This window comes from Panthera uncia (genome assembly GCF_023721935.1).
Source record: "Panthera uncia isolate 11264 chromosome E2 unlocalized genomic scaffold, Puncia_PCG_1.0 HiC_scaffold_19, whole genome shotgun sequence".
NCBI lineage: Eukaryota > Metazoa > Chordata > Mammalia > Carnivora > Felidae > Panthera > Panthera uncia.
The window spans coordinates 32,452,869-32,469,842 of record NW_026057588.1 but is presented as its reverse complement, the minus strand read 5'-3'; the positions used below and the strand labels follow the sequence as shown (position 1 = coordinate 32,469,842).

At 44.1% G+C, this 16,974-nt stretch overlaps 1 protein-coding gene across 2 annotated transcripts in view; it reads right to left on the bottom strand.

Annotated features, from left to right (window-relative positions):
* The window catches only part of CCDC113 (coiled-coil domain containing 113), a 28,022-nt gene extending 23,827 nt beyond the window's left edge, over positions 1 to 4,195 (bottom strand). Inside the window, exons 1-3 of one of the 2 annotated variants that reach the window (XM_049622374.1) lie at positions 3,993 to 4,195; positions 2,316 to 2,442; positions 1,180 to 1,341 (exon numbers count right to left, since the gene is read on the bottom strand). In XM_049622374.1, coding sequence (XP_049478331.1) covers positions 1,180 to 1,341; positions 2,316 to 2,442; positions 3,993 to 4,093 — 390 coding nt within the window. In that variant the 5' untranslated portion in view covers positions 4,094 to 4,195. The remainder of the gene's footprint in view (positions 1 to 1,179; positions 1,342 to 2,315; positions 2,443 to 3,992) is intronic. The other variant, XM_049622375.1, reaches the window with a different exon arrangement.
* Between the last annotated feature and the right edge of the window lie 12,779 nt (positions 4,196 to 16,974).

Here is a 16,974-nt window from a genome sequence, read left to right as displayed (position 1 = left end):
TTGATTTCATCTGACTCTTGAGTTCATGAGTTCAAGTCCTGCATAGGGCTCTGCACTGATGGTGTGGAGGCTGTTTGGGATTCTCTCTCTCCCTCTCTCTCTCTGACCCTTTCCCACTTGTGCCCTCTCTCTCCCTCTCTCTCTCAAAATAAATAAATAAGCTTTTTAAACTGTTTTAAAATAAATGTTTAAAAATTTCTAAGAATAGAAAAATAGAAAAATTTAGAAATAGAGCAGAAATATCTCTTCTTCATACAATATTGCTCTCTAATGCAAGCCAACAACTACATCCCATGGGCAACTGAACTAACAGTGATGTTTCTTCTCTGGAGGCAAACTGCCATTTTGGTCTCCAAGAAGACATGGACCATGGTCATGTATGCTACACACAGAAGGTGACTGAAAGGATTTTTCATCCAATCCATTGACTTAAACCTCAAAATCCTTATATTATTAAGGAATTACTATATATTTTAATGGTATTTATGGTTATTATGGTTATTTTTTAAAAGGATCCATATCTTAGAGATACATACTTAAATATCCATAAGTAAATGAAGCAATAGGTATTATCACTTCACAATAGGCCCAATAGGCCACAATAGGCCACAATAGGCACAATAGGCCCAGTCGCCTGTCATGAGAGGGGAGTTGGTAGGGATATGGAGGAAACAAGGGTGACCATATGTTGATGACTGTTGCATGTGGCTGTTGAGTACATTATGCTAGTCTCTCTACATGTGTGCATTTTTAAAATTTTCCATTTTGGGGCGCCTGGGTGGCTCGGTCAGTTGACTGTCTGACTTCGGCTCAGGTTATGATCTCATAGTTCGTGAGTTCAAGCCCCACATCGGGCTCTGTGCAGACAGCTCAGAGCCTAGAGCCTGCTTCAGAATCTGTGTCCACCTCTCTCTCTGCCCCTCCCCCATTGGCACTCTGTCTCTCTCTCTCTCTCTCTCTCTCAAAAATAAATAAACATTAAAAAAATATTTTTTAAGTTTAAAATTTGTTGTCTCGTCAGGCAAGCGATAAATTCCTTGAAAGTAGGCCTTAAAATTGTGTTCTCCTACTTGTGTTTCTTTGAAAATAACAAAAGTTATATGAACATACTATGGGTACTACTCGATGAAGTGGAACTGGGGAGCCCAGGTAGGATGGGCTACAGAGGAAAAGGTATACCTCATGGTGCTGCAGATCTCGTTCAGCATTTGCTCTCATGTGCCTTATTTCATCCTTCATGTCATCCAGCTCCTTTAGTACAAGCTCACATTTTTGGTCGTAACTGAGGCCTATCGCACGGTCCACACCTACGCGGGATTTGGATCTGTACCTGCCTCGTAACTGTAATACAGGAAAAACAGAGCCATTCTCAAGTAGGAACTGATGCTCAAGCTGGGCATCAAAATGACCACTCAAATTGGCTAGAAATTACTCCAAATGACAGCCAGGGAGAACAATCTCAATGTGAAAGGATTCGGGATATTAGGCCTGAGGTGATGTTTGTTTCCCAAGCCAACCCAAGGCCCTCTGCTAAATAATTCAAAGGCCTCTGTGTGATAATGAACTGAAATATGAATAAGGGAAAGTGTCTTGAGAGTGGAAAGACTGTGAACCTGCTATAGACTAGCATTCAAGTCAGTGTCAGGGGAAGCCCCAGAGTTCAGTGCTTCCTAAACTGAACACAGAGGAGAAATTACATCTGGGGGTGCAGTATTCAGCAAAAGAACCAAACGGACAAAAATATTTTGATTTCCTACACACTGAAGCCAAAGGTAACCGGCAGACGGCCCAGGGAACGTGTGGCCCCAAAGGTGAGATTGTTTGGCCCTTTCAAAAGATCTACATACAGTTTTAAATTTTCAAAGTTAATTACCCACGTTTGAAAAGCAGGAGATTCCACCAAAATAATCTAGATTCCCAGCCTCTCTCGTAAAATCAGCTGCTCTGGCCAAACCAGGCCACCTGACTGGACCTTTTAGACAAGGGAGGAACTCTCTCGTGCCCACGCAGACGCACTTCCCTCCTATAGGTGGCTAGATGGGGCTCGTAAACATTTGAGCCCCCCAAGTTAAGAGAATTATTTCAAACAAAGTTACTCTGGGAGAGTCAGTCCACTATTAATTGAACCTGATTCTCTTCACACTCACTTGAAAGAGAAACCCTGGGAAGGAAGGACCAAAAGTAGAACAGGGAGAAAATCATACGCAACTTGGCCAAAGAGGGCACGCCAAAGGCAGATACACAGATACCACTTGCATCGAAAGGGACAAACAGAAGAAAATAATTCTCAGGTCTCCTGTGCAAATTCTGCGTACCTGTGCAAATTCTGCTCCTGTGATTTTAATTTCTGATAACCGTGGATGTCGCTGATCCCTGGGCTCCAGTTTATTATAATATTTCTCAAACATCTCTGTCTCAGTTTTGAGAGCAGAGTTTCCATAACTGCAAGACAGAGGGTATGTGAGTAAGTTCTACTGATGAGAGTTTAAACCCTAAATCACTAGCATTTAACTTACTACTACACAGGACCTTTTGAGAGATACTTAACTTCTTGGTGCCTCAATTTCCCCATCTGTAAAATGGGAATAATAACAGCACTCATTATTTAAGGTTGCAATAAGGAATGCAAAACCTTTAGAACAGTGCCTGGTACCTGATAAGTGCTATTTAAGTATTTGGGTTTTGTTTTTTTTTTTTAATCTGCTTAATGCGGGGTGCCTGGGTGGTTCAGTCGGTTAAGCATCTGACTCTTGATTTTGCCTCAGGTCAGATCACACAGTTCATGCAATCGCGGCCCACATCGGGCTCTGTGCTGACAGTGCACAGGCTGCTTGAGATTCTCTCTCTTCCTCTCTCTCTCTCACTCTCAAAAAATAAATAAATAAATATGAAAAAATTTTAATCTGCCTAATGAGCCACAAAATTGAGAACAGGGATTATGGTGAAACTGTTGCTGAGATGAAGCTACAAATTCACCTTCAAGTATCTTCTAACCCATTTGTAAAGTTCCTTCTGAATTACTACAGGTGTGAAGTTACTATACATCCACAGTCTTCAGATGTTCCCTTTGGCTTATACTTCTCAGTTTTCTATTTTAATATTTATTTATTTTTGAGAGAGAGAGAGAGCACAAGCAGGGGGCAGAGACAGAGAGGGAGACACAGAATTGGAAGCAGGCTCCAGGCTCTGAGCTGTCAGCACGGAGCCCAATGTGGGGTTCAGACCCACAAACCATGAGATCATGACCCGAGCTGAAGCCAGATGCTTAACCAACTGAGCCACCCAGGCGCCCCTGTTTCTCAGCTTTTATTTCCAGCACTCAAGAGATGGAAGTATCCACAAGAGGTTTATTATTATAAATGGTGGAAAACCTGTGAACAGGTGGTTCTTGAGCAATTAAGGATGACAAACCTAGTTTATCCTGTATACATCAAGCTTATGACCTTTTTAACTTCTTCATATATGCAACATACAGGTTTTATGTGTGTGTGTGCATCTATCTATCTATCTATACATATGTATGAACAGCTTTAGGTATTTTCATATATTACTGAGCGAATTCCTATGGGCTGAATTTTAAGATTAAAAGAAAAGGCTCATTGGAAAGCCCCAGAAATCAAAGTGCCTTTTTTCTTTCAGCATGTCACGTTCCCAGGTAGGCTGTGGAGTGGCACCTGAGTCTGAATCCCAGCATCACCACCGACTTGCTGCCTGATGTCAGCGAAGTGGCTAAACCCGTTTCCTTGCCCGCTTCCTAGGGTTACTGTGCCATTATAGAAGGCCATACGTGCCAAATAGTCTGCACGTAACAAGCATTCAAAAACAAGCATCCAAAAAGTGGTAGCTATTAGTAATATTCCCTCAGTTCTAACCTACACTATTTATAGACAAAGAAGTAACATCTGTTCAGCTGCTAGAACAGGATATGCTGTGAGACCAAGAAGTTGTACAATTGACCTCTGAACTCCCAGAAGCCAGCCGGCCGGCCGTACCTGAGCTCTTCCACCAGCCCACACAGCTGGATAATAGGCAGCTCGTTCTCCTCTCCCCCCTGTAACTCGGTGGCAGGGGTCTCAGAGTCCTCATCACTCATCACTCTGCCCAAGTGGCCCTTGTCAATGCTCAGTGAGGCCAAGAGCGCCGTGTGCGAGCGGCAGAGTGACGCGCGGGCTGCGACCTCCAGAGTGCGTTGCCGGAGCGACCGGACGCGTGCGTGCGGGGCGGGACTTCCACAGGCCCCGCCCAGCGCCCCTCCGCCCATCTTCCCGCGGACCAGAGCGCAGTCACCTACTTCCTCAACAATCGTTCATAACGCGCTGATGATAGCAGGTACTGATTGCGCGGCACTTACTATGCCCTTGGCACCATGTGAAGCATAGTTTGTGAAAATCCTTGCAACAACCTTGTAATCTTACCTATTATTCTGTTTATTCTCCAAATAGAGGAAACACCCAGAAAGTTCACTCGGTTTGTCAGCTTCTTCCTTCCCCCTACCTCACTGTGAGTCCTCTACTCTGTTCACCATCTGATGCTTCATACATACTAACTGCAGTTTCTCTCAGATACCTATATCCTGCATTCCTAGAAGAAAAAAACCTGACTATTAACTGGTATAAACTCAAGAGACATCTCTAAATAGGCACTGAACACCTATTATGTATCCTGGGGGAATGTATGGAGCAGGCAATTCCAGCTCTCGCTTCTGGTTAAATGAGAGGGAAAGAACCCTCAAACCAGCTCTTGCAAATGGAGTGAGGATAGCAATAATGTCGCGCTTCAAACATTTTCATACTCATCATCTCATTTAATCCTCAAAACAGTCTTATGAGATTGGTATTACTGTCTTCATTCTACAGATCGGGAACTGAGCAATAGAGTAGCTTTGATGAGTTGTCCGTGGTCACAGAGGAATGGAATCAAGCTCTGGCAGAACACAAAGTTCATGCTGTCAACTTCTACATTGTGTGTGTGTCATGGCAAGGATAGGCAAGGCAGCAGGGTAGCTACCTGTCTGTTCCCATTGGGATGGAAGACTGCACAGGGCAGAATGGGCAAACTCCTCCTCTGAGGTGGGGGTGGATGTGGTTAGAAAACAAGTTGTGATAAATGCTTGGAGTGGAAGTCAGCTGCCTTCCCCTACTGAGGGACATGCCTTAGCATCAACACGTAGTCACTAAACTCCAAAGAAAGGCTTTTGTGTTTGGGGGTAAGGTGCACAAATTTTGGGCCAGAGTGGAATTACTGGAGATGACAGTAGAGAGGCTGAGCCCTGCCATCACCTTCTTCTCTCTACTGGTAGACCTCTCTGCACTCTAGAAGCAATGCAGACCACATTTAGAAATACTTAATATTGGGGAGCCTGGGTGGCTCAGTCGGTTAAATGACCAACTTTGGCTTAGGTCATGATCTTGAAGTCCATGAGTTTGAGCCCCATATCGGGCTATGCCCTGACAGCGTGAAGCCTATTTTGGATTCTCTCTCCCCACCTCTCTCTGCCCTTCCCACACTTGCACTCTCTCTCTCAAAAATAAATAAATAAACATTTCTTTAAAAAAAGCAATACTTAACATGCTCATATGTCAGGTGATACAAATGGAGGCCAGTCCCAGGAGGGCCTGGAGCAAGAAAGGACTCTGCAGCAGGTTCACACTATGATACAAACGGCCCCATCAGTTGTGTTACATGATAGAGCAGATCCTATGGTGTTGGAGGTATCAGTGGTGGGAAAAGATGCAGTGTGAAGCTTAAAGCAATATCCAGTGGAAGAACCACAATGCAGAACCTGAGATTTTGGAAAAAGACCACATCAGGGAATTTCATGCCCTCTGAGAAACAGCTCCTGGCCTGTTACTAGACCCTGGTAGGGACGGGATGCTTAACCACGCATGCATTCAACCCTGCTTATCATGACCTGGGTTCTGTTGGACCCACTGAATCATAAAGTTGGACAGGCCCAGCTTCAGCTCATTGTAAAATGGAAATGTTCCATCCAGGATGGAGTCCCAGCAGGACCAGAGAGCATGAGTAAGCTTCATGAGCAGGAAGCCCAGAGCCACTTGTCATCAACCACACTTGCACCAGTACCCCCACTCCAGTTCACACTCATGACCATATTAGGGGAGGGGACACGGTCATATCAGCTAAAAGAGGAGGCAAAGCCTGAGCTTGGTTTAGAGATGGGCTGATTTGGAATGTGGGTACAAGCCAAAAAAAAAAAAAAATGGACGGTGGCTGCATTACAACCACATTCGTGGGAAGCCCTGAAAGACAGTAGAACAGGAAAATCTTTTCAAGGGGCAGACCTGTGAGTGGTGGACCTGGCCATCTATTTTGTATGGAAGGAGAAGTGATCTCAGATGAGAAGTGGTTACAGGGACTCATTAATGGGCAACTTTGGCGTAGGGACTCGCCACCAGCCTGGCTGAAATGTTGTTAGATGCTATAGTCTGAGAAGCTTCCTCTCCAGACTTCTCTCTCTTCTTTCTCAAATGTGAGACCTGTGTTGTGGTCTGAACACTCTCCCTGTCTACTCCTGCTTCGTCTCCTTTGTCTATCACAGGCATTTCCCCCATTAAATAAATCCCTTCATGTCTAATTCCATCTTGTCTTAGAGGACCTGAACTCACACAAATAATAAATTTCAATCTTAAATATATGATTCAAATTTAGTAGCACAGTACATGTATGAACTAAAATCTGTGCTTACCAAACAAAAATACCTTGCTGTTCTCACTCTGTTTCACTGCATTGCAGTTTTTAAATTGTGGTCACAAAAAAACCAAACACCCAACATAAAATTTAACATCTCAACCATTTCTAAGTATAAAGTTCAGTGGTGTCTGGTAGATTCACATTGCTGTGCAACCAGTCTCCAGAGCTTTTTTATGTTGCAAAACTGAAACTCTGTACCCATTAAACGATAGCTCTCCATTGCCCCCGCCCCCACCCCTGCCCCCACCCCTGCCAACCACCTTTCTATTTTCTGTCTCCATGAATTTGATTGCTTTAAATTCCTCACATAAACTCAGTCATACAGTATTTGTCTTTTTGTGACTGGCTTTTTCACTTAACATAATGTTCTCAAGGCTCATTCATACACAGCACGTGTCAGAGCTTCCTTCCTATTTAAGGCTGAATAATATTCCATTGTATGTACACACCAATTTTTGCTTATCCACTCATCTGTCTGTCAATGGACACTTGGGTTGTTTTCGTCAGTGCTTTAAATTTTAAACGCAAATAAAAATTCCAAAACTTATTAGGTAGTATTCTGTCCGATATTTATGTATGTGCAGTGTATTGTAGGTCAATTATAACTTAATAAAGCTGTAAAACAAGGAAGCGAACAAACACGCTCTCTTCTCTATCCCAGCCTTGTACATCAGAGCACCTACTCAGTAGCTACACTTGGATGTGTAGTGAGCATGTCAAAATTAACACATCGCTTTTTCTCCTCCCTCCAGATCTGCTTTTTACCCATTCTTTTCCATCTCAGTAACTGGCATCTCCATCCTCCTAGGGACTCAGGCCAAAAAACTGGGAGTAATCCCTTACTAACCCTTGACTCCCCTCTTTTTCTCACGCCTGCATTGGATCTGTGAGCAGATCCCACTGGCTCTGCATTCAGATTAAATCTGGAACTCTTCTTATTACTATGACCACCCCTGTCCAAGCTACCATCATCTTTTGCCTGAATTATTGTGGTTTACCCCTCACTTTGCAATTTATTTCATGTCACTTACACCCCCCAATAAAACCTGGGGGTGGGGGGAAAACACTACCTATTCACCAAATTTTCACCCCTTTTGTACTTTACCTCCTTCAGGTCTTTGCTTAAATTAGTATCTTTGCAATAAGCCTTCCTTAATCATCTAGGTAAAATTGAACCTCATTCCTACCCCCTCCCCCCGACCCTTGGTATTCTCTGTTTTATTTTTCCCATAATGCTTATCTTTTTTTTTTTTTAATTTTTTTTTTCATGGTTTTTTATTTATTTTTGGAACAGAGAGAGACAGAGCATGAACGGGGGAGGGGCAGAGAGAGAGGGAGACACAGAATCGGAAACAGGCTCCAGGCTCCGAGCCATCAGCCCAGAGCCTGACGCGGGGCTCGAACTCACGGACCGCGAGATCGTGACCTGGCTGAAGTCGGACGCTTAACCGACTGCGCCATCCAGGCGCCCCTCCCATAATGCTTATCTTAAGTAAATTGTTATATATTTTACTTATTCATTTGTTTATCTGCCTTTCCTCCCCAGCCCCACCCCACCCCCACCAACTAAAATATAAGCTCCACGAGGACAGGGAATTTGTTTTGCACACGGATTTATCCCTAGTACCCAAAACAGATGCCCCACAGATATTTGTTAAATAAATGCAAGAATGTGGGGCATCTGGGTGGCTCAGTCAATTGAGCATCCAACTCTTGATTTCAGCTCAGGCCATGATCCTAGGATCGTGGGACTGAGCCCTGCGTAGGGCTGCATGATGAGTCTGGAGCCTGCTTAAGACTCTCTCTCTCTCTCTCTCTCTCTGCCCCTCTCCCCAGCTCACACACTCTCTCTTTCTCAAATTAAAAAAAAAAACATATATATTAAAAAATAATAATAATAAATGCAAGAATGTGAAGGCAGGGCTATGAGGAATTTAAGAGCTCAGGTTCTGGGATCGAACAGACTCAAGTTAGAATCTGAGCACAGTCACTCTTTTGTTGTATGAGTGACTCTGGAGAAGTCCCTCATCACCTCTGTCCCAAAGTCTCTTTCTCCAGAGAAAGGTGAACAAATGGGATAAATGGACAGCTGGGAAGATTCACTAAGGCAGGAGGAGGTATAGAAGAGAGGTGGCAGGAGATGTCATTTTTGGTCTAGTTCTGACACTGCATTGCCACTGTCTTCACTCCTACCTGGAGAGGGACAGTAAACCTTGGGGACCAGCATGGAGGCCATTGAGCTAGCACCAAGCTGAGAATTTCCAGACACTAGGGAGGAAAGCTAAGTCAACTGGTCATGCCTCCCTCTTCTGGGCTTAAGTCAGAGGTTGAATCCTCCTCTGAGGTGGCTGGTAAGGAAGGAAAGGTGGAGACTGTTTGCAAAGATAATCTTCCATGCACTGCCCCCTTTGACCTCCTTCCATTTATAATCCAGAATCCAGCCTTGCCTGTAAGATGACAATACGTTCCTCTCCCCAGGGTGGGTGGGTGTAGCTGGTATCAGAAAGTATTTGCTTCTTCACAAGAGCACAGCCAGCCTCAGTCGTCTGACTGCCAACTTCACTGGCTCTCCCTGCACACCCACATCCCCACCCCACCCCCAACATCTATGCCCTTTGAAAATTAAGACACATAATCTCCACTTTATCACATCCCTTGTGAGCACCAGTTATCTGGACAGCTTGTTTTCAGAGAACATAAATTACTAGATTCAATGATCTTTCAAGAAGCCCTCCTTCTTCTTGGCCCCTATTGAGTCCTGGCAATTTAGCAAGCAAAATTCGTTGGTTTTGAAATAAGAACTGAGGATACAAAGGGTGGAGTGAGTACATTCAGGCTTCCTGCTCATGGCCAAAGAGTTCACACGAATACAGCCCACCATCACATCAACTTCTCACCTGTGCTGCTTGTTGATTCTCCTCTTGCCCCCTTCACATCACCACCCCTCCATCTTTGGGCTAGTGTGTCTCACACTCCAGCAACCTGATCCCTCGCTCCTCTATGCCCTAGGAGTCTAGTGACCAGGGGCTCCATTTCCCAGGATCCCTTGCTGGCTGACTTCTGGCTGGCTTCAGCCAATGAGAGACACCCACAGGAGACCGGAGGGCGGGAAGAGAGAGCGTCCAGGGGATTTGTTCGCTGCTGCCTTCCTGCTTTGGCACCACAGTCCTGGTGGGGCATAACCCCTCTGTGACCACACTCCTGTCTGGCATCCTTTCACTCATAGCACCAGCCCCCAACAGACACTGGTTTCGCCATCCCTCCCCTTCCCTTCATACCTAGAATGCTGCTGGTCCCTGGATACCTCATCATCCTTGTTGATTCCTTTAGCTCTGCCCATGTAAGGATAAATAGTCCCTTGACTAAGGTCTATTCGGTTGAACTGAGTGGAATTCTGTTTCCTGCAGGACCCTGACTAATAAATACATCTGGACTCCACCTACCTGAAGAGTTCATCTCAGCTCCAAAAACAATCCTCCCAGTAGCCAGAGAAATTTGCTGTGCATATATCCTTGGGAGAGACTACTGTTGCATATGAAGTCACTCAAAACTGTAGTCCATCAGTTCCTTTTCTAAGAGTCAGGCTTTGTTAGGGAGATGTTACTAGGTACCCAAAAGAAGTGGGAAAGGGAGTGAATTAGAGGTGGGGGTGTCAGGAGCAGAGTGTTTTAGTTGTCTAGGGTTCCAGGCTGGTTTGGCTACTGGCCACTTAACTTGAATAAGTCACTCAGTGTTTTTGTCCCTCGATTTCCACCTTTGTAAAATGAAGATGACATATTTTAAGTGACTACCCTATGCATCTTACAAGTTTACTATCAGGCTGAAATGAGATGGCGTAAGAGAAAGTAATAGTTTGGAAAGCATGACACCATGATGGGTGCCCAGGACCTCCTCCATCTGGAAGGAGTCACTACCCCAGTTTGACAACAATCTGCAGTAGATTATTAAGTGAAAAACTGACTCAGCTTGCAGGCCTTAATAATAGTGATGATAATAGGCATTATTATTTCTTAATATATTTATTACCAATTAGGTAATATCATTATTGCTTAATGAAAACACTTATAACAACTATTGTTTCAGTTACTATTTATTGATTGCTAGCTATGTGCCAGACGTTGTGCTAAGCACGTTCTACACATTCTCTCATTGCATCAGTTTGATGGTTCTGTGAGATACAGGTACCTTCTTAACCCCCATTTTACTTGTGAGGAAACTGATGTTCAGAGAAATTAAGCAACTTTCCCCAAATTACTTAGGTATTCTGGGGCTGAAATTCAAATCCCGGTTCATCCAACTTTGCTCTGTCCTCTCATTATATCCGCCTGTTAGAGCAGTAGTTCTGTGTGGGGGATGGGGGGACAAAATAGCACCCCCAGGGGGAAGTTTGGCAGTGTCTGGAGATATTTTTGTTTATTTTAACTCTGTTAAAATGTTATTGGCATCTAGAGAACAGAAACCAGTGGTAGCGCTTGTTCCCCAGGGCTGTCATAACAAATTACCACACACAGGTGGCTGGAAACAACAAGACTTTATTGTCTCATGATTCTGGAGGCTAGGAGTCCAAAATCAAGGTATTAGCAAGGCCATAATCCTTCTGAAGGCTCTAGAGAACAATCCTTCCTAGGCTGTGGTGTCTTGTAGTTCTATCACAATCCTTCCTTGGCTTGTAACTCTTTCACTCCAGTCTGCCTCCGTCTTCACATGGCCTTCTTCCTTGTATCTTCTACCTTGTATCTTCCTTGTATCTCCTTTTCTTATGAGAACACTAGTCATCAGATTCATGGCCCACCCTAAATCCAAGATGATTTCATCTCAACATCCTTAACTAATTACATCTGCAAAGATCCTTAATTCAAACAAGGTCACATTCTGAGGTTCTAGGTGGACACGAATTTGAGGAGACAGTATTCAGCCCACTAACCCTTCGATGCACAGGACAGCCCCTCACAACAAAGAATTATCTGGCCTCAAATTACAATAGTGCTGAGGTTGAGAAACCCTGCTTTAGAGGGAGACATTTCTTGTCTGAGAAGTGAGAAGAACGTGCCTCTGTTAATCCACACAGCTACAAACAGAAAGAGTCTCAGAGCACCTTAAAGTCCGGAGGTCACCCTCTCCTTCCACTTTTCTGAACCACTTCTTCTTCGGATAGCCTCCAGTATCTCCATGTGGATGCTGCCCCCTGCCTGGCATTCATACAGCACTTTGCGTTTTGATTTAAGAATGATACGGTCAGATCCACCCAAAGTGTTAAGCTTCAAATAGTATTAAGCTTCAAAAGAAATGCCTGCCTTCTTCTTTCACAAATGGGAAGATGCTCAAAAATCAGAGAAAGGAACTCGAGCTTGTGGGCAAGTGACTATTTGCAAGTTATGGGCGAGGGACCAGCCCTGCGAAGTGGATCATCTGATGGCTGCCAGGGCACTTTCCTCCATTCTTTCAAGAAATATTTGTTGAGCACCTACTGTGTGCTTAGCCCTGAGGATGCAGTAGTGAGCAGCAAGGCTGGTGTGCCTGCTCACGTGAACCATCCAGTCTGATATGAACACTTATAATCCAGTGTGATAAGTGCTATAAGAGGGAAATGCAAGGTGCTTAGATTTCAAGTGGTCATAAAGGGTTTTCTGGAGCAAGTGAAGTCTAAGCTGAGATTTAGAGACTGAGTAAGATTCAGATGCGGGTGGGTCAGGCTAATTAGTCCAAAGTCAACCACAATTTTAGCCCCTAAGCAAAGACCAAGGGAAGAGTAGCATTGGGAGAGGAGAGAGCTTGTGCAAAGGCCCAGAGGGGAGAATGAGCATGTTTAGGGAACTGAAGGAAGGCCAGTCTATGCTTCACCCCCACAGAACAAAGCAGAGAAGGTTATTGCTAAGGTCCACCTTCTGGTTTTCCCCCTTGCCTTCTGAGGGCTCCCTTTGACTTCCCTTTCCAATTTGAGCTGTTATTAGATGCTTTCTCTTGGTGTCCATGTTGAGCACAATTCCCTTCTCAGTTTCAGGGACCCCCATCTAGGTCTGATCCCCTGGTCAGGACAAAAGGCCTTTGATCTTATCCAGAAGCAAAAGGGGACATCAGGCATGACCAGACATCTTTGGTATCTTACAAAATGTGTAGAAATTGCTTTTGTCCCAGCCAGGGTGAGGCAGAGGCAGAAAGTCCTGGGAAAGCATCAGAGCTGGGGCAAGTTCACTCCCAAGGTAGCCCCCACTTTGGAAATCAGAATCAGAGGCACATAGCTGAGGCCCAGGACAGTCAACATCACTGTGCTTCCTGCTCTCTCTGGATCATGGAGGAGCAAAAGTGTTAAGAACCTGGACTCTGGAGCTAATGACCTGAGTTCAAACCCAGCCCCAGACCATTCCTAGTTGTGTGACTTGAAGTAAGTCAACTCATTTCTCTTTATATTAGTGCTGCCCCCTAGAGCAGTGTGTGTGTGTGTGTGTGTGTGTGTGTGCGCGCGCACATGCGCGCGCACGTGTGCACGCACATGTGTGTGCACGTGTGTGTGTGTGTGCATGCAACTGAGGGGGTCATGAGAGAACTCCTGTAAGAGTTCACGGGACTTGACACCCAAAAAGTACCCAGGCCTTTGGCCTTATTTTTTTTCTCATCTTTCACCATGAACCCAGGCCCACCCTCCTCTTTCATCCAGTTTCCAGGGAAGCTCCCTAGGCTAAGATGAATGAAGCAGGAAATGGAAAAAGAAAATAGTCCTTCCATTAGGGTATTCACTTTTTTAAAAAATTCTGATATAATTAACACACAGCATTATATTAGTTTCAGATGTACAATATCATGATTCAACAATTCTATGCATTACTAAGTGTTCATCATGATAATGAGTGTGATCTTAATCCCCTTCCCCTATTTCACCCCTTCCCCCACTCACCTCCCCTCTGGAAACTACTAGTTTGTTCTCTATAGGTAAGGGTCTGTTCTTTTGTTTTTCTCTTTTTTGTGTGTGCTTGTTTATTTTCTTTCTTAAATTCCATTTATGAATGAAATCACATGGTATTTTTCTTTCTCCAATGGACTTATTTCATTTAGCATTATACCCTCTAAATCCATCCATGTTGTTGCAAATGGCAAGATTTCATTATTTTTTATGGCTGAGTAATATTCCACTATATATATATATACATACGTGTGTGTGTGTGTGTGTGTGTGTATATATATATATATATATATGTATATGTATATGTATCACATCTTTTTTATTTATCTTCATCTATCAGTGGACACTTGGGTTGCTTCTATAATTTGGCTATTGTAAGTAATGTTGCAATAAACATCAGGGTACATATATCTTTTCAAATTAGTGTTTGTCTACTGGATCACTTTTTTTTAAGTAAAGTTTTTATTAAAGAGTATCATACAGGAAGCTGTGCACAAACCATAAATGCACAGCTTGACAAAATTTCAAAAACTGAACACACTTGTGTCACCAACACATGGCTGAAGAAACAGAGCATTACCAGCACCCCCGCAGGCCCTCCAAATACTCCTTAACTGTCACCACCACCTTGTAGAGTAACCATGACCCTGACTTCTGAAGCAGACATAAGTGTTGCCTCTTTCCCTATTTATACAAATGAAATCATGCAGCCCATGTGCTCTTTTGTGTCTGACTTCCTTCACTCACCATCATGTTGATGGGAGTCATCTACATTGATGTGGGTAATCAGAGATCGTTCATTCTCATGGCTATACAGTGTTTCACTCTGTTTGTCCATTCCACTGTTGATGAGCTTTTGGGGAGTTTCCAGTATGAGACTATTGTAATAAGTGCTACTCTGAACGTTCCAGTAAATGTCTTCTGGTGAACATACGTATACATTTCTGTCACATATACACTTAGGAGTGCAATTGCTAGCTAGTAGATACTGTCAAACAGCTTTCCAGAGTGATGATAGCAGGTGTTCACTTTTTAAATTTTTTTTCAACGTTTATTTATTTTTGAGACAGAGAGAGGCAGAGCATGAACAGGGGAGGGGCAGAGAGAGAGGGAGACACAGAATCTGAAACAGGCTCCAGGCTCCAAGCTGTCAGCACAGAGCCTGACGCGGGGCTCGAACTCACGGACCGTGAGATCATGACCTGAGCCGAAGTCGGACGCTTAACCGACCAAGCCACCCAGGCGCCCCATGGTGTTCACTTTTTAAAACAATCTGTGACATGGGGCACTATGACCTCCTTCCAGACACACACACATTTAGGAAGCATGGGTCTGTGCCAGGCACTGAATGAGCTATCAGAAGGCCACCGTGGAAGTGCCATGGGCTAGTCCTGGCCCTGTGCGCCCTGAAATCTGTCTCCTCTTCATCCCTCTCCCTTTCTCCTTCCCCTTGAATGCGTTGTGAGGGGAGGGCAGGGGTAACCTAGGGAGACTTTCAAGCTACATTCCCCAGGCTCCCGTGTCAGCTGGTGGGCCCTGGATGGAGCTCAGCAGACAGGAGAAAGGAAAAAAACTGGGGATGGGGGCTTTCTCGCTCTCTCTGTCTGGTTGTGGCTGCGTCTCTTCCATGGCTCCAGCTCCCACAAGACAGGCCTGTTGTGGTTCCGGCTTCCTCAGGTGACCCTGGCCTTTGGGCTCCAGTGACGTCACCTGCTTCCTTGCCCCTCCAGCTGACAGGTAGCCGTGACTTTTTACACTTGGTGTGTCATAGTCCTCCCCCCTCTTCCACCACCTATGCATCCAATCAATTCCCTGTAATCATACCGTTTTTAGATGCTTTAGAATGATTTCCTTTTCCAGGTTGGACCCTGACTGACCCTGGCAGAGACCTCCAGGGTAAAATGACAAGTCTTATTCACCAAGCCCATTGCGCTGATGGTAGCAGATGAGACATGTAGGTGGGGGGTGGCCATTGCCCCTAGGTTGCCTGGGTAGTCATCAGGACTTTCATCAGATAGGGGCAGCTGCTCCTCCCGGAGCAAGGAGCAGTGTTGGCATGCCCACCTCAGTGTCCTGCTAGCCAAGGCCACTCCTTCCAGGGCATCCCTCTGTCTGGTTCTATGGAACGGAGGTCTGTGGCTGGTCTCAGCATGAGCTGCCCGTGGTGGCTGTTTGCCTTTGTGGGGAGTAGCCTCAGAGTGAAGAATGGCATCTTAGATTTCATGGTGATCCTCGCGCCTTATGCACAGTAAATACTAATAATTCACACATGAGCATTTACTATGTGCAGGCATGATTCCGAGCACTTGACAGGTCTTAGTAAGACATGTTATTACGATCCCATTTTACTGATAGAAATTGAAGCATAGGAGCTAAAGTAACTGATACTCCACTGATGTTTGTTGATGACAATAGCATCAATAATTAGTGGGGCAGAGTGCTTAAAAACACTGGCCTTGGTGGATGCCTGGGTGGCTCAGTCGGTTAACTGTCTGACTCTTGATTTCAGTTCAGGTAATGATTTCATGGTTCATGAGATCAAACCCCCACAGCATCGGGCTCTGTGCTGACAGCACTGAACCTGCTTGAGATTCTCTCTCTCCTCTCTCTGCCCCTCCCCAACTTTTGCATGCACACATGTGCATGTGCTCTCTCTCTCTCTCTAAAAAATAAATAAACTTTAAAAAGAAACAAAAAAACCTCACTGGCCTTGGATTTCAAAAGACGATGATTTGAATCTAGATTCTGCCCCTTGCTTATTTGTGATTTTCCTCTGTTTCCTTTTCAGTAAAACAAGACTAATGATGCCCACCTCCCCTGATTCCTGAGCAGATCAAATAATGAGTGAGCATCAGTGGTAGTAGAGCTTGCAAAATTCAAACATGTATGTTTATGTATACATATGATATATAATGCAAAGTTATACTTTATTGTGTATATGCTACAATTCAGGGTTTTGCAATCGTATGCTTATTTATGATTAGTAACTGCCTGTAAACAAGTTATGATCTTCAGATTTAACAAGCCAATGATTAACTTATTTTATCTGATAAAATAATATACATAATGAATTTGCCTATGTTATCCCAGACACTAGCCTCAGATCATAAATTACCCCTTTTGGGATCACATTAATAATCCCAATCCAAGAGGTGTATTTTTAATACTGTGCTATCTAAAATTTTTTATTTTGAAATAATTTCAGTTGCAAAATATAATAAAGAATTGTCAGACACGTTTTACACAGATTTTCTACATTCCCCATAGGTTAATATTTTACATTTGCTTTATCATTCTCTCTTTATACATATATATATATATATATATATATACACACATATATGAGCAGATCAAATAATGAGTGA